At 43.0% G+C, this 21476-nt stretch overlaps 2 protein-coding genes across 4 annotated transcripts in view; one reads left to right on the forward strand and one right to left on the reverse strand.

Annotated features, from left to right (window-relative positions):
• PAICS (phosphoribosylaminoimidazole carboxylase and phosphoribosylaminoimidazolesuccinocarboxamide synthase) overlaps window positions 1-21476 on the reverse strand; it is a 42887-nt gene that overhangs the window by 3685 nt on the left and 17726 nt on the right. For both annotated transcript variants that reach the window (XM_064652816.1, XM_064652817.1), the window contains 9 exons: window positions 18821-18892; window positions 17729-18130; window positions 16250-16309; window positions 14986-15176; window positions 6104-6149; window positions 5252-5449; window positions 2568-2746; window positions 1802-1981; window positions 1598-1711 (listed from right to left, as the gene is read on the reverse strand). In XM_064652816.1, the coding sequence (XP_064508886.1) occupies window positions 1598-1711; window positions 1802-1981; window positions 2568-2746; window positions 5252-5449; window positions 6104-6149; window positions 14986-15176; window positions 16250-16309; window positions 17729-18130; window positions 18821-18892 (1442 nt within the window). The remainder of the gene's footprint in view (window positions 1-1597; window positions 1712-1801; window positions 1982-2567; window positions 2747-5251; window positions 5450-6103; window positions 6150-14985; window positions 15177-16249; window positions 16310-17728; window positions 18131-18820; window positions 18893-21476) is intronic.
• The window catches only part of PPAT (phosphoribosyl pyrophosphate amidotransferase), a 47145-nt gene continuing 32280 nt past the window's right edge, over window positions 6612-21476 (forward strand). Inside the window, exon 1 of one of the 2 annotated variants that reach the window (XM_064652822.1) lies at window positions 6612-6858. In XM_064652822.1, the coding sequence (XP_064508892.1) occupies window positions 6731-6858 (128 nt within the window). In that variant the 5' untranslated portion in view covers window positions 6612-6730. The remainder of the gene's footprint in view (window positions 6859-21476) is intronic. The other variant, XM_064652823.1, reaches the window with a different exon arrangement.

A 21476-nucleotide genomic window follows, 5' to 3' on the forward strand; every position in this document is an offset into this window, starting at 1 on the left:
GTCATATGGTATGGATTATCCCTTTGGTCAGCTGGAGTCACCTGTCCAGCTGTGTCTCTCCCAGCCTCCCACGCACCCCCAACTTCCTCACCAGCGTGGCAGTACAAAAAGCATAGAAGGCCTTGGCTCTGTGTAAGCCCTGCCCAGCAATAACAAAAACATCTCTGTATTATCAACACTGTGTTCAGCACAAATCCAAAACACCAGCCACTGTGAAGAAAATTAACTCAGCCCCAGCCAAAACCAGCATATGAAGTTAATGTGGTTTGGGTACACAAAGCACTCATTTTGCTACCATAATAGATAAGAATTATTATTACACCTCAACTGAAATATTTATGCAGTTTCTAGCCATTCCACAGGAAGGAGAACAGAGATTGGTACAGATATGGGAAAACTGAATATGGAAGACACTGGAATATATAAATATATTGGATATATAGAATATATAAATATATTGGGATATAATTAATGAAGAACTATCTCAACAGGTATAAACAACCTCCTGCATTACAACTTGTGGCCATTTGCAACACAAAAGACTTTTAGCCATAAGGGCATCAAGGTTTTGGAAGCTTTCCAAAGGTAAAATGTAAGGAAAGACATAGAACTTCTTTAATATTGGATTTGTAATGACACGATTACCTGTACCAGCCAACCTACGTTCTACATCATGTTATCATGGACCTTATTTTAGGGAGATGAGCAGAAGCACCAAAGCAATTCATTCAAGCATGCTACTACATAATTCAGGTCAAGTAAACAATAGAGTAGTCCTGCTTTCCAGTTTAAAATTAATACCCTTCCTCCCATACACACTTTGGAAATCGTCCCCTGTGGCTTACAACCAGTTTCTCTCACAGAGAGTCTCTGTGAGAGAATATCTTAACATTGAGAATTGTCTTAACAACCATGACAAACTCCAGGGCAGAAGCATTCCCAAACCAGTTCTTTCATAAACTACTTACCTGGTAGTTCAGAGATATTTGAGAAGTATAACTGCTACAAGTTTAAATCTAGGACAAGTTTTGTTTGAAATTTAAGTTTGCAGTCCTCATATGTGGGCACAGTCTATTAGTAACACTTTTAGAGGCAACAATATTGAATTCATGGTTAAACAAAAATAAATAATGAAGAAAAGTATCCTCCCTGCAGTTCCCTCTTTTATGTATCACCAGATCTCTACTAGTAGAGGATACCACTCTGAATAAAGACAGAAACTTGGAGGCAGATCTGGGAACCAAAGCTTCTATTCTTCCCACTGATTTGTTATCCAGATAATAATATTATTATTATTATCTGCACAAGTCATATTCTTATCATCCCTGGAAGCTCCACACTTTATTACAATAGCTCCAGTCAATAGTGCTGTTGGATATTTCAACTGAAGATATACAGAGGATTTTTTTCCTACCACAAACCAGATAAACTATTTAAATGAGAAGGAACTCAGACATTAGGTACCATATGAACTACTCTGTAACAAGATAAGACTATCTAGAAAAAGCCATACTGAAAAAAGTAACTCCTACAGTTTAACATCTGCTTTTATTCTCCCTCCCAGTTGACTTAGAAGGTAAAAAGATTAAAGCATTACCTGTTTGTCCTTCTGCTGGCTTCTGTCTCCTGCTGGCCACAGTCTCCATGAATCATTATCAATAACATCAGCAAGAACTATTTCTTTTGTCAGCATATTAACACCAAATTCGATCTAAGAAGACCGTAAGAATCCTATTTTAGTAAATATACAGTGACATATTTCCTGTCAGAACTGGGATCATAAAAAATGAAATTCTTATACCTTGAGGTCTACCAGAGTACAGTTTTGGGGCTGCCATGCTTTTTCCAGGATCTCAAAAATAGCTTGAGTAGAACGAGCCATAATATCCACTTCAGTCTGGCCAATAGTAAGTCCAGCAAAACAGAATTTTGCTTCAATTATTTGCTCCTCAGACCACTGTGGATCATTATTAGCATCATCCTTTTAAGAAAACCAGAAAAAATACATCACATAATTTAAGCTGGCTATTAGAGGAAAATAACCATTAAAAATGGTTTTTCAAAAAGAAAATACAAGTTTCAAACTACTATTTTATGATTAGCATTAAAAAAAGTGACAGGATACACCAAAACCAACATTTTAGGTCACAATTCACAAGATACTTCTTTGAGCATGCATTTCCAAAGAATTTCAGAATCCTAAGTGACTAGCTAGCTACTTACCCTCACCGTGCAAGTAGTGTTTATTTTAATTTCTTCAAATATATATACAGATCTGTTTCAACTGGTGCAGCTTATGCCTAAAAAGTTCTTATACCTACGTTTTTCTATTCTTACGTACAGTTTGGCTTGTTGTTCTTTGATGGCCCTGTTAGCCAGCATTGTATGCACTTTAGACAAAATAGCTGTTGGACAAGAATGCAAGAAAACATTAGGATGGCAAAACTACTGATACTGAGAGGGTTGGTCAGACACTAGCACTACTTGCTTCACCTGTCAGCCCTTTAAAGGAGATAGAGTTCTACTTCTGTTTAAGTTTGATTAACATCACAGGAAAGGAAACTTACCTTGTAAAACATCTCAATTTTGGGTGGGTAAAACTTATATCCTTCTTTGACACCAGGGTTTCTCTTGAGGAAGGAGCCAGTAGCAATTCTTCTGCACACCCATTCAATTGGGATCATTTCACAGTGAGCTGCTATGAATGCTGTGTCACTCTGTTTCCTAACAAAAGCTGTTTTGATTCCTAAATATAAAGACAGCAGCTTAGTTCCATGAGTAGGCACATTCCACACTTGAAACAAGGGTCACAAAATTATCTTTAATTTTAAGTACATCTGAATCTTGTTCTTCCCTGGATTTAAGGGACATACTGAATTTTTGAGTATTTTAAGCCTACCCTGGCCTTGCAAAAGGCAATCAGTGCAGTTATTTCCCACAAGTCTTTAGTTTTGCCAGTTTTATCATACTACACTCACTCGTAGCTCAAAAATCCTGTTCTTGCAAATAATTTTGTTCACAGAGCCTTTTTTTCTAATAAATCTATCCTTCACAATGTTTTTGTTTGTTTAAAAAAAAAAATTAGCAGCAACCAAGTACCCAACCATGCTCTCTGGTGGAACATTCATTACACATTGAATTGTGTAACTGGAGGGTTTCAAAGTAAAGGGAGCATGGTAGTCTTTACTGTTTTGCTTAATGAAGGAGGATGGGGCAGAGGGCAGAATGGCTTTGTCCTCCCTTTCATTGCAAACAGTTATTTAGGGCACTAGATCTTAAAGATTTCTTAGGCAAAAGACAGTAAAACCCAGAAGCTTGTGTACCCAAACAAGCCTGTTGCAGCAAGTCAGCATTTCTACATGGTAAGATGACCGACCCCATATTAAACAGGGACAGCCAACAAGTTCAGATCAGCATTTTAAGTGCAAAATGGCTCTTTTTTAAAATTTAGCTCTTGAGGAAAGTCCCACCTTTCTCCCCACCCAAGAGCAAGACAACTGTCAAGCCCAACTGGCATCTGCCAGAAACAGAAGGCAAAGGAGCTGCATTCAGTCAAACTAAGGAGTACCTCTATTCCACACCACTTCCAGAGCCATAAAGAAGGAATTAAAAGGTCTTAAAATATAGTATTAACACTGACTCTTCAGATTTTGTTGCATTTCCTTCAAGGGCAGAATGATTTAAATAATCAACTGCACATTAAGGCACTTCTAAATCCAGGCATTACAGACCCTATATGGTTCACTACTACATTTTTCATCACTGCAGATGTGCTTTTGCTGGGCTGACATTAGCTCTATTATAAAAGGGAGAGAAACTTTAACAGAACTTCGTAAATCATCAACTCTGAAAGAGCAGGTTAGGAAGAGTTGCACAATAAGGCAGCCATATTATCTGCCATTTACACTCAAATAAGCAAACTGGAAAAGAACCCTGAAAGGTCTTTTGTTGCTTTAAAAAGCAGCTGCAGTTTACTCTGCATGTTTTTCCACAGCACCTGTGGAAGGTATGAGCACAACCCATTTATGGATTTTTGACAGGTCTACAGAATGGCTTCTTCATGTTAAAAGTTCACATTTCTAGGAAATTAAATATTTTCATTGTTATCTTAACTTGCCATTCAAAAACTAGGCAAAACATCTCACTAACTGTTCCTAAACAAAAATTGGTAGTTAAAATCAGCTACAGATATGATCAGATACCTTGGAGGCTTTCTCTGTACTCCTAAGAAAGCCAGTGACTGAGGATTACACTGAATTACTTGATGTATCTTTGTCTCAGTCCATATTTTAGGAACCACAAACACAAAAACATGCAACTCTACAGAAACCATCTGTCTCTTCCTCACATATGAAACATACTAGGACTTCACTGTTTGTCTGAGAGCCATTACCACACCTTATAACAGATAATACAAATTCTAGACTAACTCAGATGGTACCCAAAGCAATCTTCATGTGAATGCTTCAAAGCGCACTGAGCACACAACTATAAGCAGTCTTGACCAAGTTTACTGGTGCTTGTACTACAGTACTGTTTGCAGACTCACCACCAGCACAAATTCCTCTTTGCAAAATGCAAACTTCTCAAAGACATTTCAAAATGCTTTCTCAAAGCAAAGCTACTGGCTCCATTTTTGGAAATGCAGTGCAAAACTTACCCAAGTGACTCAAGTTACTTATGTATTCTGTGACAGCTCACTTTTAGCATCAGAGATATTTTGAGTTTTTTAAAGTAAGCTTTAAGCTTCTGACACATTCAATACAGACTGATAAATGTATTTGCAATGTGGTCCTCACATATGTTGTAGAAATGTACAAACCTAACAGAAACTTTATGTTGCTATAACACAACTGAGAGGGGGAAAATACACTGTAATTTAATGTTTTAACATTCCTACACAAATTTCACACAGCCTAGACGTGGTCTGGCAGTGCCACTAGCTAGCAGTGACTTCTATGCAGGCAGATGTATGCAGAGGGGAGGATTAGGGGCACGTCCAAACAAGTAGGAGAAACTACTGTAGTTATCTGCCAGACTAGATTACTGCAAATACTCTCATGTTCCAAATGAACAAGTCATCCACCCATCTCTGAAGTACAACAGAGAAAAGCATAACTAAAAACTAATAAAAAAGAGACTAAAAAGCCACCAGAGCCTCAAGGCAGGATAAACCCTTATATAGAAAAAATGCTGTTTTGCAACAATGTCTGGAACACACGGGCATATACTCTACCTTTAAAATACTTACCCGCTTCCTGAAGCAGCTGAAACACACAGCTAGTTGTTGTGTTGGAAATGGCAGCCTTCCCTTCCATTCGGTCCTTCCTGGCCGCATTTCCCGCCGTTATTTGGTCTTTTGACTGCATGAGAACACATCCCGGGATGTCTGGCAGCTCATACACTTCTTTCGTTTTACCTTCATTAACTTTTTTACCAAGTTTCAGGTCTACAAAAATTAAAAAAAAAAAACCAAGAAATCAGTTTAGCATTGTTTAGACTTGTTTACTTCCGCACGCACGCCCACAACCTTCTCGTCCAAAGGGGCACCCAGCAGGACCCCGCGCTGCGGTCAGAGACCACGAGGAGCTCGCTAAGCCCCCACCCACGGTGCGACTTGGCCACGTTCCCCCCGATCAGCGAGGCCGAAAGCCATCGCTCCCGGCTCCTGTCCAGGCGGCCCCTGCTCGCCAGGGACGCGCCAGTTGCAGGCGGGCAGGTCCCGCGGGAGGCGGCGGTGCTGCCCCGGCCGTGGGGAGCCGGGAGCTGCCGCCTGAGCGCTACAGGCAGGACCCGCGCCCTTTCACCACCTTTTTTTTTATCTTTGGGACAAACCCGGAGCTCCGCAATCTGAGCGGCGCGGGGCGGCAGCCGCCCGCAGCATCCTCCACCTGGAACTGCCCGTCGCCGCCTCTACGGCGGGACGGGGGGCAGCCGTGCCCACCCTCTTGCTAGGAGCGGCCACCACAAGAAAAAATATATAAATCAGAACTACGCGAGAAAAAAGTTGGCTCCGGAGCACTTACATCCCGAGCCCGGTAAGCGGACACTGGCCCGCGGGAGCGGCGCCCTCGACCCACCCCCGCGACGGCCGCCCGGTTACCTGATGCTGCGGGGGCCATGGCTGCGGCGGGAGCGGGCGCGGGTACCTAGAGCACAGAGAGAACCTGAGCGCACGGCGAGGGCTCGGCCGCTGGGGTAAGAAGGGGCTGGCGGAAGGGGCGGGCAGGCCGGGCCGCGGAAAGCGGCGCCGCCCGCCAATCGCCGCCCAACGCAGCGGGGCGGCCCCGCCGAGCCCCCCGGGCGAGCCCCGGGTGGCAGCATGTCCCCCCCGTCCCGAGCAAACACGGCCCCGGCCCGCTGCCCAGCCAATGTCGACGCCGCACCGCGCCCGGCCCAGGGCCCCCCGCGCCCCCTGCCCCGCGGGCAAACATCCCCCCCTGGTCTGGAGCGCCCCGCGGGCAAACATCCCCCCCCGGCCTGGAGCGCCCCGCGGGGTCGCGGGGCCGAGGGGAAGCGAGGGGAGGCGGGGCCGAGCGAGGCGGCGGTGCGGGCCGGGGGTGCGGTGCTCGCCCCCCCGCATGTAAATGAGGGCGGGAGGCTCCCGGTGGCCCGCCGGGAGCCCCGGGCGGGAGGCGCTGTGGGCTGAGCGCGCTGCCGGCAGCAGTGCGCGGGAGCCGCCGGAGCGGGGCCGGGACTGAGAGCGGGGCCGCCACGTGCTACCCGCGCCATGGAGCTGGAGGAGCTGGGCATCCGGGAGGAGTGCGGCGTGTTCGGCTGCATCGCCTCCGGCGCGTGGCCCACGGAGCTGGACGTGCCCCATGTGCTCACGCTGGGGCTGGTGGGGCTGCAGCACAGGTAAGGAGGCGGGGGGGGGGGGGGGGCTCGGGGGTCGGCTCTGGCCGGACGGGGCCACCGTCCGGAACCGGCGGCTCCGTGTCGGGGCCGGGCCGCGGCGGCTGCCCCGGGGCCGGTCGGGTCCCCGCGCCGGCACGTGCAGCTGGGAGGGTAGCGGGCGGCGGGAGTGGGCTGGGATGGGAGAGGAGCGGGCTGGTACAGGAGTGGGGAAAACAGCGCGGCCGGGGGGCCTTCCCGCCCCAGCCGGTCCCTTCCGCCCCGCGCTGGCGGGGAGCCCCGGCCGTATCCCGGAGGCGAAGCGCAAGGAACGCCCCGGTGCCTCCCCGGCCCCTCGGGCCGGCCCCGCCGAAGAAACAGCTCTCGGATGCCTTTGGACCTCGGCTGCATCTCCCTTGAGTCGCATCCGCTGCCGGGGCCGCGCCGCCGGCCCGGGCGTGCGAGCGTATCTGCGCGGAGCCCGCGGTGTCGCCGCGCCTGGGGCGGCGGGGATGCGCCCCCTGCAGCGGGATCCGCTGCGGGATGCGCAGAGGGATGCGGGAAAGCGCCCGCCGTCCCGTCCCAGCCACGCTGGGCGCTGACCTGCCGGCGGCTCGGCGAGGCCCTGCCATCACTCTCGAGATGCTCTCGTTAAAGTGTAACTCACAGAAATCGAGGTTACCGAAACCGAGCAGTACTTGAACGTTTTTAGGCGCCTGCTAGCCATAGTGGATGGATCTGTCACCGTGATACAATAAAACTGCTACCTAGCATGTCTATGGCAACGTACAACAGACCTGACTCGCTATGATCCATGTGGATGCAGAGTGCAGAGTGAAGTTTGGGTTCTGCTTCCGTTTGGTTGGCATCCAAAGTAATAATGTTATGGTCTGACATATACTAATTATTTTTTTAGTGGTGCCAGAAAGGGATATCCTCCTTGTGGGAACACGTGCACAGACAAACACACACATGCTCGCTTAGTGTAGTACATGTTGGGCTTCTGTTGTACACACAGCCTGTATACTGTGCTTATCTTCACAGTTGCAAAAAGTGTGCTAAATAAACACATTCCTGACAGTCTGCGTGGGTGGGCTTCTCCAAGTACACATGCACTGAATAGATCAAATATGTTCTTTGTATTTCTGAGGTCATAGACATGTAAAGGTTGCTTTGAAATTGTTTTTGGACCAACAATAGGAAATAGTTTACGCAGAGATTTTATGTATATTACAGTGGAGTTTTATATACTTTTACTGGTGAAATGCTGCATCCCTACGTGATTCTTGTATCCTAATAATTCAGTTTGGGCTGCAAGTGTGTCATTTATAAGCTATATATATTTGCCAGTGTCCATCAAAAAAAATGTTATTGGAAGTTACAGAGCTGCAGAATTCAAGGAACAAAGCCGTGTAATTAATAGCCTCAATTCAGGTTGTACCTTTTATCTGTGAAGAGGCTGGATAAGAAAATCTTACTTCATTTTTTGCTTACAGTTGCACTGGTGGACCTGGAGTTTCTTAGTTGGAAATAAAATGATCGATGTATTTTCATTACTTTCCTTTTCATTATCTCAATTTTCGTTGCAACCTTATTTCATGATGTTTCAATATGCATTTTTTTCATATTTTTTTCTTTCTGATGGGCACTTGACAATTATATTTAATTTGCATGAGCTTTTAAATATCAGATATCCCCTGTGGAGGACACAACTGTAGACAGTAATACTAACGTTATATTGAAACTAAGCAGTTCACAAGTTCTACAAGAAGCTACACACCTAAAGACATACATGCACTGCCTCTGATTCTGATTTTCTAACTCAACTATTGTCAAAATTTTTAAGAGATGCTTTCTTAAAGACATAAACATTGCATATGTAAAGTGAAATTGGGTATACCTTTGCAAGCACTCCATAAAAGTCTGTTAAGTAGCTGAGATGTTAATTTTCCCATTTCCTACTTAAATGTTTCTCTCTAACCTCTTTGCATATTTCCTCCTATGAGGTGTAGAAGAATTAGCATCCCTATCAGGAAGTAATAAGACACTAGCTATTTTTCTTCCTACTTTTTGGAATGTATGTTAACAACCAGAATGAAGATTTAGCATTAACTGCATCAGTAAATTTCATTAAGCCCATTGTTTTAAAGTTAAAAACTAAGACTTGTCTCTTAACCATAGGCCTTTAAAGATAAGTAAATATGAAAGAAAATTGTAGTAAATATTAATGGGCCATCCAAGTCAGGCCTCAGTGACTAACAAATTTGACTGGCCACTAGAAAATACAGTCCTTCAGTGGGGATGTTTGCAAATGAAAACTTGAAACTCTGTATGCTGGATCAGGCTATCAAAATATTTAAGCATGTATTCAGTGGTGTGTGTGTGTGAGTGGTGCTCAATGCTGCTCTGAAACTATTCTGCATGAAAAAATGGAGTGTATATGTAAGCAGGGCTCTGGAGCACACAAGTAGGCATATCATGAAAGATAAAAGATAGAGCTGAAATTTCACTAACATGACATAAGCAGAAACAACTTTAAAAGTTGTTTTGGGTTTTGTTGGGTTTTTATATATATATATATCATTAAAAAGCGGTTGCTAGATTGTTGAGGCTTAAATTCACACTCCTTTATAGCAGAAGTTAGAACATGGCTTTTCATTGGCTCTTACTTTATGATGGTGAACTGTGAATTAAAATGAAAACCAGTATATTCCTACTCACAGGCTAACCAAGGCCTTCCACACACTAAGAACATTTTATTGATTTAACTTGACACCATTTTAACATTTTACAGCTATGTTAGCAGTGAACATTCATTATGTTTGAAAGTTTCAATTCTGCTAAAGCTAGTGCTGTTACTCTGGCGTCAACATTAAAAAGGCTCAAAAGTAGATGTTCTAAATCATCTCTGCATTTTGAAAGCCAGGGAACAAAGTCTCTGCAAAATCCACTGACAGCGTGCCAAAATAAAATCAGAGGATATTGGTAAGGAGAGAACATTCTTGGGGGCGGCGAGGGAGGGAGGAGGAGTTACTCTGAGTTACAAATCTATTAAACATCATTTGAGTCCTTGACCAGGACAAATTTGCAAAGTTAATCTTCGAACAAGTGTGATTTCTGTTAACTTTTTGCAAAATTCCTGAGAAAATATTTTTGGCAGTAATACTGTGTACAGAAACCTGAGTGCATCCAGTGTTGTACTGATTTTTAGAAAAAGGCTTTGAAAGGCCTCTTCTATGCAAGTGGAAGTCCTGTTAAGTCAGGGAATAATCCCTTGTCCCAACTCAGCTGGGCCCGTGTATGAAATTTGTTGAGTGGAGGCTTTGCCAGTGTGCTTTTTGGTACCTTTCCTGTTACTGTATACTATTAAACACACTATCTATAACACTGCTGACGCTTTTGAGAAAGCACGCAGGACCACTCTTGAGGAGAAAAGACAGCGCAGAAAGAATCGTGCCTTGCAGAATATACCACCTGGGGAGTCTTTCTGCTCTGCCTTTTGCAACAGAACATGTCTATCTCGTATTGGCCTTTTTAGCCACCAACGCGCTTGCAACAAGCGTGGGTAGAGCCTTCCCAAATCTTTGTTCACAAAGCCCAGCCATGACACTATTAAAACCCACATAACAGAACCCAGATAATTGCCAATATAATTCAAGAATTTTTACTTCTCTTTCAATCTAGTATTTTTTACTGGTTGCTTTCCATTAGCCATCATTCCAAATACCTACACTCGACATAGCATAATCAAAGTGCTAACCTTCTATATACAATGTCTTGGCTACAAGATAGGGGTCATTTTAAAGGCCATTTAGCAAGCTGTTGATATCCTGACTTACACCTTGAATCTTCCAAACAAAAAGCTTAAAATTGTGATAGTATTTGGATGGGAATTTTCTGAGGAACACAGATATGCTACACATAATGATTTAGTATGTAACATATATACCTCTTCATTTCATTTCAAGAGCCCATTATGAGTTCAGCAGACCCTCATTCCCAGGTGCAAGAACTGCAGTGTTAAATGTTTTAATTGTCTAAATACCAAATTTTATAATTAATCATATTTCTATGTAAATTCCCTATGGAATATATGGGATAAGATGTTCGTCTAGCTAGTGATTGAGTCTGTATGCTGTTTTATGGGAACATTCCTGCTGTATGTACTGGTAAAACATTCCTGATTACTTTCAGAGACACTGAATGTGGATGTAGAAACAGTTTTATCTTTTAGTTCTATCTTGGCTTAAGTTTTAGGCCATTCTGCAGGTGCTGACAGCCTGATGCTGCAAAGCTTGCTCCTGCAGGAAGAGAGGAGGAGCAAGACCTTTTTGCTGTGGTGAGCTCTTATATCTGCTCAGTTGTTTTACATAACATCCTGCAGGGCTCGGGTTCCTGCAAGTTCATTTTTGAGAAAGTGAAGATAACATAGATTTCCATTCTAACCAGGTTCAGGCTGCTTAGATGTACATGTCACAAAATGCTTTCAGTATAAGCTCTTATCTTTGGATGTGGAGTAAGCAACTGGAACAAGATAATGTAAGACTTCCCATTGCATTAACCTACCTATGGAGTGGGGGTGAGACTCAGCATCATACAGCTCTGCAGTAATTTTCACAGATTGTTCTGTTGACTTGTCTGGCTATACCTTAAATTTTAGCCCCATGCATGGAAAGAGGGTTGCGCACAGCGTTGGAAGTTCTGACTGGGTAGTGCAGTTCCAATAAACTGTCCTTCACTATCTGCCATGTTTTATATTACCATTCCCAAAACATTGAAAACAAGAAAAAAAACCCGGGTTTTTTAGAGGGGCTTTTTATTAGTTTAGTTTTAATTTAAATCAGTTCTGTCAGCTAGGCAACCACTTGACCACATAAATGATTGTGCCAACACAAAGGAGACCTTGCCAAATAAGAAGCAAAGGATGACTGGAGGCAGATTCTTTTAAACAGAGTTATGCTGATAGTGCTTGTGGATCCACCTCAGTACAAGCATTTCTGCTGCCTGAAGCCTATTCTCAAGGTGTTTGGCCTAAAGAAGTGTAAAGTGACGCATTCATCTTAGTGAATGAGCATACTTTGGAGAAGAATGGAACTTTTTAATGTAGGTCAGAGTGGCGATAGCTCTGCTTATCTGCTACACCTCAAGAATTTCAGTATTGCTGTTTGAAGATGGGAGGAGACAGATTTGCCCTCACACTAATCTTGATGGCCCTCTGGCAATAATGCAGGTATTTGAGGAGGGAGAAGAGCAAAGATCTCTGCTTTTTATAGGATTGATGCTCTTGCCATCATCGCTTGTTGCTAGTTCTGATTTTTAAGATGGACCATGATGTGATTTATATTAAGATTCCCAGGGTCAGTTACATGGTCCAGCTTTTGGATCTATGTCTTAAGAAAAGCTCTCCTCCCAAACCACTGCAGTCCTGTGGTAGTGCCCTGCACATAACCATTTATCATGTGTCAGATGGTGTCCCAAGTTCCATTTAACTGGCCCAGTTACTGTGTCTAGACTAACTAATGTGTGACTGTAATGAATGCAAAGCTGTGATGACAGCAGAGCCACAACAGAAGCTCAAGTGAATATAAAAATACACTGGAATGATGAGTTGGATTAACTAAAACTATTTTTGAAATTACTTTTCTGAGAAATCCTTCAACCTAGCAACATTCTATTTAACCCATTGTCACTACCCAAGGAGATGCTGTCCCAAGGAGACAGATCATTGCTCTGAACAACCAGAATTCTAAATGTACAACATTCATGTTAATTTTGTCTCTAAGCAAAAAGTGATGTGGAATCATAACTACAACTGCAGTGAAGAAAGGTTGTCTTGATGCCGCTTTATGTGTCTCAACAGCCTACATATTCGAGTAAATTAATTGTTTTCTGTGTAAGTGGGAGTAGGATATAGATGTTAGATGATGCCAAGTGCCCCATTCTTGCACTTGACATCTGTTACCATCTTCAACTGACAATAAATGGACAGCAGGGCAGGGGGATAAAGCTTTATGACAAAACAATTACAAAAAGCAAGGTCTGCTTTGCAACCACAAAGCAGAATAGAAGTGGAATCCCACACAGAGGGAAGTCCACCTTCTTTGGACATCTGTCAGATAAATCCTGCTCTCTGGAAAGTTTTCTGAGGAAAAAAACCCATTTACTTGGAAAGCCACTGGTGATGGGTTTTTTTCTGCCGGTTCTTGCTTCATGTCTACCACCTAGTGTTGATAGGGACAGTTTCCAAGTAAAGACTGCAAGTGCACTCTGCAATTCTCTGTTCTGACCTGCTAAGAATTCAGTGAGTCCTTTGCCTCAGGGCATTTGTGCCGTTTTCAACTGAACAACAGCATCTAAAAATAGATACATATTTCTTGAAAGGTCTGCTTATTTTAATGAATAAAAGGTCTTTATTTGTTATTTGCTGGAAGAAGACAAAGGGTTTTTTTGGGGGACATTGTACTGAATGACAGCAAGGTTGATCTAAGCTGTTTAAATGTACTGAATCAGGGCTTGATCACACATTTTTCTAGTTCATGTGTGGAGGAAGTAAGCTGTGATTTTAGTACTCTTGGGAACAGCGACATCTTCAGCTGGCTTAGCATGTTCTGTACCCAACTGTTGTCATGGCAGGGGCAGACCTTGTCCTCCTACCAAAGACAGCAGTTCTGTATGCAAGTAATACTATGCAAGTTCAAGGAGGTACCTTTGAACCAACTCGTTGTAAAGAGAGAAGAAAGATTTTTAAGGCAAGGATGATACTGGTAGTACAAGCCAAAGAAGGTTTATACTGAGAAATCAATGTAAAATGTGAAAAGTGGTAGGTAAGCATACAGTGGAACAACTGTATATCCGTGTCACTGTATAAATGAATATGATCAAATAAACTATGATTTTTAGGGATCTTTCTCTTGATTTCTCAGAATTGTGTTAAAAATGCTAGTCAAATGACAGATAAAATCCACCTTGGTGGAAAGCATTTGCCTTAATGATGTCTGTGATTAAAGAATTGACAAGAAATTAATTAACCATAGGGCAGGAAATAAAGCATTATATCCAGTAATATTTTTGTGTAAGGTTTTGTGAAGAGGGACTTGGGTGGAATTTAGGCCTCTGTGTATAAAGAAACCTGGTGGCTGTTGCTTCTGCAAAAAGGACTTGACTATTTGACTTCAGTTGTGCCCTTATGTGTGCCCGGAACTAACTTGGCTTTGGCAGGGAGGTGTAGGTCTATGCCCAAACATGACTGAGATCCAGAAAGGAGTTGTTTTGCTTGAATACACTGAAAGGAAAACCCTGCAAGTGCAAAGGAAAACCCTGCAAATTCATGCCTCCCAGGCAATATAGACTGTAGAGTACTTACACAATCACCAAATGAAGTAGTGTGTAGTAGGATTTTGCAGAAGAAGTTATGGCATGGCATTTGTCTCTTACCATGTCATTGCTCCCTGCACTGTTTCCATGTTTTCTGTACTTTAGTGGTTACTGGGCAAGGCAGACCCCTTGCCCAGTACAGAACAGGGCCCAGAACCCAAGCTTGCCCCTTCTATATGGGCATCAACTCTGCGTACTTTCTTTCGGGCTCATTGAATTCTCCAATTCATTGCTGCACAGCACCAAGCCTTCAGTGGGCAGATGGGGATGTTCCCCCACACCAGCAAAGGCAGGGGGAGAGGCTAGGAGGAGGGTAAATGCTGGCAAAAGACTTAAAAATTGTGTTTTCCCCACCATCCCTGCCTAACTAAAAAGAACTTATCTTATGGCTTCAACTGTTTGGTTAATTGCAGAGGACTCACTTGTTAGGAGGATCATAGAGATGGTAACTGTAAGTGATGGGATGAAATTTTAACTGTACCTGTTTGATCAATAAAAGTATTATTTTCTTTCAGTTAAGCTTGTGGCATGTAGGTGAGCCAAGACATGTAGGCAGACATAGTGTCTTTTATTAGACTGGCATTACTGCTAAAAGCTCATAGTTAAGGATTATGATGGGAACTGATACCTTGTTTTTAGTTAAGGTGACTAAAGGTGACTATATTAAAGGGGGGAAGCAAGCATGTATTCATGTGGGTAACTTAGACTTATTTCATTTCTTACTACCCAAGAGAATCTATTTGCATGCTAATTTCATAGAAAGTTCATTAAACCAACCTGTTTTATGGCTGATGGATCAGCATAGAGCTGTGTTCTGTTGAGGTCTTGCATTTCTTCCTGCTTACAAAGCCTTTCTAACAGCAACTTTTTGCCTTCTGTTACTGTGTTCGCTCTCTCTGTTAATAGCTTTTGGAAGTGGAGTATGGTGTTTTCAGAGGCACTTTTCTTGAGCGGAACAGTTGACACCTCTGTGGACAAAAGCAAAGTCTGTAGTTAGAGTGCACAAGTCAACTGCTGACACTGAAGTTTAGCACATGCTAAATTTTCCTAGAGCTGTTCTTCTGTTCTGCTCTTTTGGCAGTCGTTTCCTGCTGTTGTGTAAGGGGTCATTGTATAATGGAGAGTAGGAATGCAGCAGACCTTGTAAAAATCACTTACATGTGAAACTTTCAGTTTTGCCTAGCTACAGCCTCCTCCAAGATGTACTTACATAACAGACAATACATGAAAGTATATTTAATCACACAGAGTTAGTCTGTTAGTACAGTTTGTGATGGTGAACTGAGCAAGCTGTATTCAGAAATGTCATTTTCAGATCATTTGAGTTCATCTGTCTGTAGACAAGACATCATGTTAGTATTAAAAATAGGGGTGAGCCTCCTAAAAACTAAGTTTGTCATCCTCCATTGTTCGACTTTCCCATTATTTAGGGATTGACAATTCTGCAGGAAGAAAAATAAGCTCTGACCTTTCCTATATCAGATCGCATGCTGTGTATTTCTATCCTTCCCATCACCTTTCTCTCTCCATGATTGTGTACTGTATCTTCTCTTTGGAATAGCTGTCTTAACCTGTTTTCTTGTCTACAACATGTTAGTCATTACATGTTAGACATGATATGTCTAAACGTAATTTCTTCTCTCATTTACAGACACATAGTGTAATATGAGGAAGTCACATCCATGACTCTGATACTGTCCCTTTTTTCCCCCCAAGCAACACAGGTAATTCAGATATCTTGCTTTAAAAATATTTTTATCATTTCTTTGCACATGATTCTTATGAATCAGAGAAGTATTCCGTGATGTTTACCTCATTTATACCAGGGATGAGGACTGAAATAAAGAAATGGGAGTTTTCCTTAGGCCCACATTTTTATCAGAACTCTTCTTTTGCAGATTGTTGTGTGTGAGAGAAGGTTGGTTTGGAGCTTGGTGTTAAGTTCTAGGATTTTCTTCAACTGTTTGAATACTGGAAATGAGAATCTGGCATCCAATTCAACAGCAGTGTATAGATGCTTTTAAAAGTCAGGGGCTCTTACCATCGTTACATGTTTTTCTCTTGATACTCAAGGATCCTGTGTTTGCTGTAACATCTCCCACTGAAACACAGAAGAGAAAAATAAGGTGACTAAGTATTTTGCAGAGATTCTGAGGGCACAGTCAGTCAAACACTGTTTTATCCTGCAAAAGCAAATACAGTGGGACAAGTGACCTGGAGCAATAAGAATATAGTAGAAAAGTTAGGTGCTGGCTTGGCACACAAAATCAGAGTGGAGACACATTTATTTGGCAGATGCCTCAAACAGATTAATAACTAAAGCTTCTTTTTTAACATTATTGTTTTACTGTCTGCTGCATCAGCATTCACAGCCCAGATTACACAGTCCTTTTCTAGCATGCTAAAATGTAAACCAGCCAGTTTGGTTCAAATATTCTTGGTGCCGACAAATCCCACTCATGGAGAACAGAATTGAGCAGTGACATCTTCAGTTTCTGCATTTGGAAGAAAATATGTCTGGAGATTGAGATTGAGCAGAAGTGTTAGGCAGGGGAGAAGCAGTGTGTCATCCCATAGCTGTGTGGATGTCATTCCAGCCTCAACTAATACACTACTGTATGGTGCCCTTGGACACCACATTAGGGCTCTGATTCTTGACTGAGGACAGCTGACTTAAATTCCTGCTCAAGTTGTTGATCTAGCCTCTGCTGCAGAACGGTTCAAGTCCTTAACTAACATTTGTGGTGTTGCAAATTATCATCTAACATATTGAGAACAATCGGAATTAGGTCTGGTTTACCATAACTCACTGAGCTCTAAGCTGCAGAGGTTCAGTTGCTTCTACAAGAGCATCTCATCTGCCTGGAGCAGGGGCAGGTGCCCCGATGGCTGCAGCAGCTGGCCAGTCATGAGAACCCTCATAGCAGACACAAGATTAGCTGTGTGGTTCCTAGATCACAATACTTTTGATACTAAAATAGAAGCAAACTCTGTTTTGAAAACTGAATCTGCTTTAGGAAAATCAATATATTTACAAGTGCTCAAATAAACATCACTGCCCTGGATTTTTCTCTCTCTTGACTGTGGTGTGAATTGAATTAATATAGTTTGGGTTTTTGGAGTCCTTGCACTTGGCTTGGTTGCTACAGATTTTTGCAGTTCTAAATGGTACGAGCTTGCAGCTCAGACTTTACATGCCTACTATATGACCTCTAGAACCTGCCATGTTTTCTAGCACCATTTCATTGTGTCTCACTTGGGCTTCCAAAAGCAAAGATTCTCCAATAACATTGAACGCTTCAGGTGCTTTCACTTTTTGTAAATATTCTCACTTCTACATGCCTGTAGAGACCATCTGTGTTTACTGAGTATACCCTATGTAACCATGCAGATGCAGCTTCCTCAGTTATTTTCCCTCCCCAGTTCTGGCCACATGTTTTACCCCTACAGCATGGCTCAACAGGCAACCTTAAAAAGTTTCACTTTAAACACTTTATCTCATCACTGAAGTTTTTAGTACCTGATAGGACACTTGAACTTTCACATCCCCAGCTTGAGGGACCCAGAGGCTGTCTTCTTAAGATACAGTCAACTTCATCGTAAAATCTCATTTTCCTCCTGGGATTTCCAAGATGCTCATTTTCTTTCTGCAGTGCACGGTATTCATATTTTAGGTTCTTGTACTTTGTGCGACATTGTTTCCAGTCTCTGTCTATACCACGTTTCATTAACCTTCTGGCAATTTCCTCAAAGATTTCTTTATTTCTTGTGGCGCCTTCAAGCATTTGTTGTATCTTTTCATCTGACCATATGTTTATCAGAGCTCTCACTTCATTATCACTCCAGTGCTTTCCTGCTCCAGTGTCATTAACTGTAATAACTTTAAAGTGATTTTGTGCTTCTTCCAAGTGAATGTGATTGTCTGAAAATATAAACAAAACAACAACTAAATATAAATGCTATAAATATATGCTAAATATACATATATTAAAGCATAATTGTAACTAATGATTCTTTTAACTTTACAATATTAGTATCCATAGGTGATTACTTTTCTCTTAAATATGCAAAATATGTAGCGAGTGGAATCTCTTATTTCTCCAAGGCATATAAAAGTCAACATTTTGTCAGTGTAATTTTGTTACTGTTGTCAAATTAAAGACAGACGTTATATGTAGGAAAGCAACAGCCCTTAAGCTTTAAAGCAAAAGACTTCAGCTTTGATAAGAAAATGGCTTTTCAGTGTGGTTTCAAATTAAAATGGCAAGGCAAAATATCATGCAAATGAAAATGCTACTGGGGATTCAATAGAAGAAAAAGAAATCTTCAGATGTAAAAATATTCAGAAGTAGGCAGATGCTGCTCATCAGATGACTATAGACGGCAAAGTTGTACTACAGTATTAATGCAAGTTTTGCTCATGACAGGGAACAGAGCTATGAAACTAATTTTTAAGTTCAGTAATAAAGCTAGACTGGAGTCAGAAGTAGAAAAGTAGAACTGTTTACAGTAGAGATCTGGTTGCTCCAGCTTTGGTACTGAAATTACAATGTGAATAATTTCACATTGTAATGCATAAATGCAGAATAAATGCATGGAAATTAATACTCACCTGTTTCGACCATCTGTTTTGCTACTGGCGTACAAGATCTGTCTTCTGAGGTAGTGCTTATAGAATCATCATCTATAGAAACACACAGTTCTAAATAAAATGGACTTAGACAAATAAATTGCTACTATTAGTTTCATCCTCTGTAGGAAATACCTACTTCACTTAAAAATGTCCTAACCCCTTAGTCTGACCTATTAGTTATAGAATTGTAGAATCACAGAATCATAGAATCATTTAGGATGGAGAAGACCTTTGAGATCGAGTCCCACCATTAACCCAGCACTGCCAAGTCCAGCACTAAACCATGTCCCTAAGTGCCCCATCCCCATGTCTTTTAAATACCTCCAGGGGTGTTGACTCTACCACTTCCCTGGGCAACCTGTTCCAATGCTTGACCACACTTTTGGTGAAGAAATTTTTCTTCTTATCCAATGAGGCCACTTCCTCTCATCACTTACTACCTGGCAGAAGAAACTGACCCCCACCTCACTACAACCTCCCTTCAGGTGGTTGTAGAGAGCAATAAGGAAGCCTCCTGAGCCTCCTTTTCTCCAGGATAAACAACCCCCATTCCCTCAGCCACTCTTCACAAGTCTTGTGCTCCGGAGCTTTCACCAGCTCCATTGCTCTTCCCTGGACTTGTTCCAGTGCCTCCTTGTCTTTCTTTCAGTGAGGGGCCCAAAACTGAAAACAGGATTCAAGGTGTGGCCTCACCAGTGCCAAGTACAGGGTGATAATCCCTTCTCTGGTCCTACTGGCCACACTATTTCTGATACAAGCCAGGATGCCATTGGCCTCCTTGGCCACCTGGGCACACTGCTGGCTCATGTTCAGCCAGCTGTGGACCAGCACCCCCAGGTCCTTTTCCACTGGGCAGCTTTCCAGCTACTCTTCCCCCAGCCTGTAGCGCTGCAGGAGGTTGTTGTGACCCAAGTTCAGGACCCAGCACTTGGCCTTGATGAACCTCATACCATTGGCCTCAGCCCATTGATCCAGCCTGTCCAGAACCCCCTGCAGAGCCTTCCTGCCTTGCAGCAGATGAACACTCCCACCCAACTTGGAGTAGTCTGCAAACTAACTGAGGTTTCACTCAATCCCCTTGTCCAGATCATTGATGAAGATATTAAACAGGGCTGGCCCCAACCCTGACCCCAGGGGAACACCACTGGTGACTGGCCACCAGCTGGATGTAACTGCACCACCACTTTCTGGGCCTGGCCATTCAGCCTGTTTTTCACCCAGTGTAGTGTACACCTGTCCAAGCCACAAGCAGATGCTTTCTCCAGGAGAGTGCTGTAGGAGACAGCATCAAAGGCTTTGCTGAAGTCCGGGTAGACAACATCCACAACCCTTTCCCTCATCCACAGAGTGGGTCACCTTGTCATAGGAGACCAGGTTGGTCAAGCAGGACCTGCCTTTGCTAAGTCTGCGCTGGCTGGGCCTCATCCCCTCTTTGTCTTGTACATGCTATGTGATTGCACTTAAGGTGATCTGTTCCATAACCTCTGGCAAGGAGGTCAGGCTGACAGCCCTTCTTGTAGATGGGTATCACATTTGCCAAACTCCAGACAATGTGGACCTCCCTGATTAGGCAGGACTACTTGTAAATAATGGAAAGTGGTTGAGTGAGCTCTTCCACTGGCTCCCCGAGTATCTTTGGGTGGATCCCATCCTGCCCCAAAGACTTGTGTGTGTCTAAGTGGTGTAGCAAATTGTTGACCATTTTCCTTTGGATTATGGGGGCTTCCTTGTGCTCCCCATCTCTGTCTTCTGGCTCAAGGGGCTGGGTACCCTGAGGACAACTGGTCTTGCTATTAAAAATTGAGGCAAAGAAGATATTAAGTACCTCAGCCCTTTCCTTAAGCTTTGTGAGTATGTTTTCCCCTCCATCCAATAAAGAATGGTGATTCTACTTATCCATCCTTGTGTTGCTGATGTATTTATAGAAACATTTTTGTTGTCTTTTACAGCAGTAACCAGATTAAGTTCTAGTTGGGTTTTAGACCTCATTTTCTCCCTGTATAACCTCATGATCTCTTTGTAGTCCTCCTGAGTTACCTGCGCATTCTTCCAAAGGCCATAAAGTCTCCTTTTTTTCCTGAGTTCCAGCCAAAGCTCTCTGTTCAGCCAGGCCAGTCTTCTTCCCCACTGGCTTGTCTTTTGGCACATGGAAATGACTTGCTACTGCACCTGAAAGATTTCCTCTTTGGAGGATGTCCAGACTTCCTAGACTCCTTTGCCCCTCAGAATTGTCTACCAGGGGACTCAACCATGTCCGAAACAGGCCAAAATCTGCTCTCCAGAAGTTCAAGGTGGCAGTTCTGCTGACCCCCTTCCTTACTTCATCAAGAACTTAAAACTGTCATTTAGTGACCGCGGTGCCCAAGAAGCTTCCAACCACCACATCTCCCTGTGGTGGTCCTTCTCTGTTCACAAACACCAGGTCCAGCAGGCACCTGCCCTATTTGGCTCCCTCACCAGCTATGCCAGGCAGTTGTCTGCCACACACTCCACCAACCTCCTAGACTGTTTCATCTCTGCTGTGTTGTATTTCCAGCAGACATCTGGTAAGTTGAAGTCCTCCCAAAGGATCAGCAATTGTGAGACTTTTCCCAGCTGCTTATAAAGTATTTAATCTGTGTCTGCACCCTGGCTG

The sequence above is a fragment of the Pseudopipra pipra genome, chromosome 4, assembly GCF_036250125.1.
Source record: "Pseudopipra pipra isolate bDixPip1 chromosome 4, bDixPip1.hap1, whole genome shotgun sequence".
Lineage (NCBI taxonomy): Eukaryota > Metazoa > Chordata > Aves > Passeriformes > Pipridae > Pseudopipra > Pseudopipra pipra.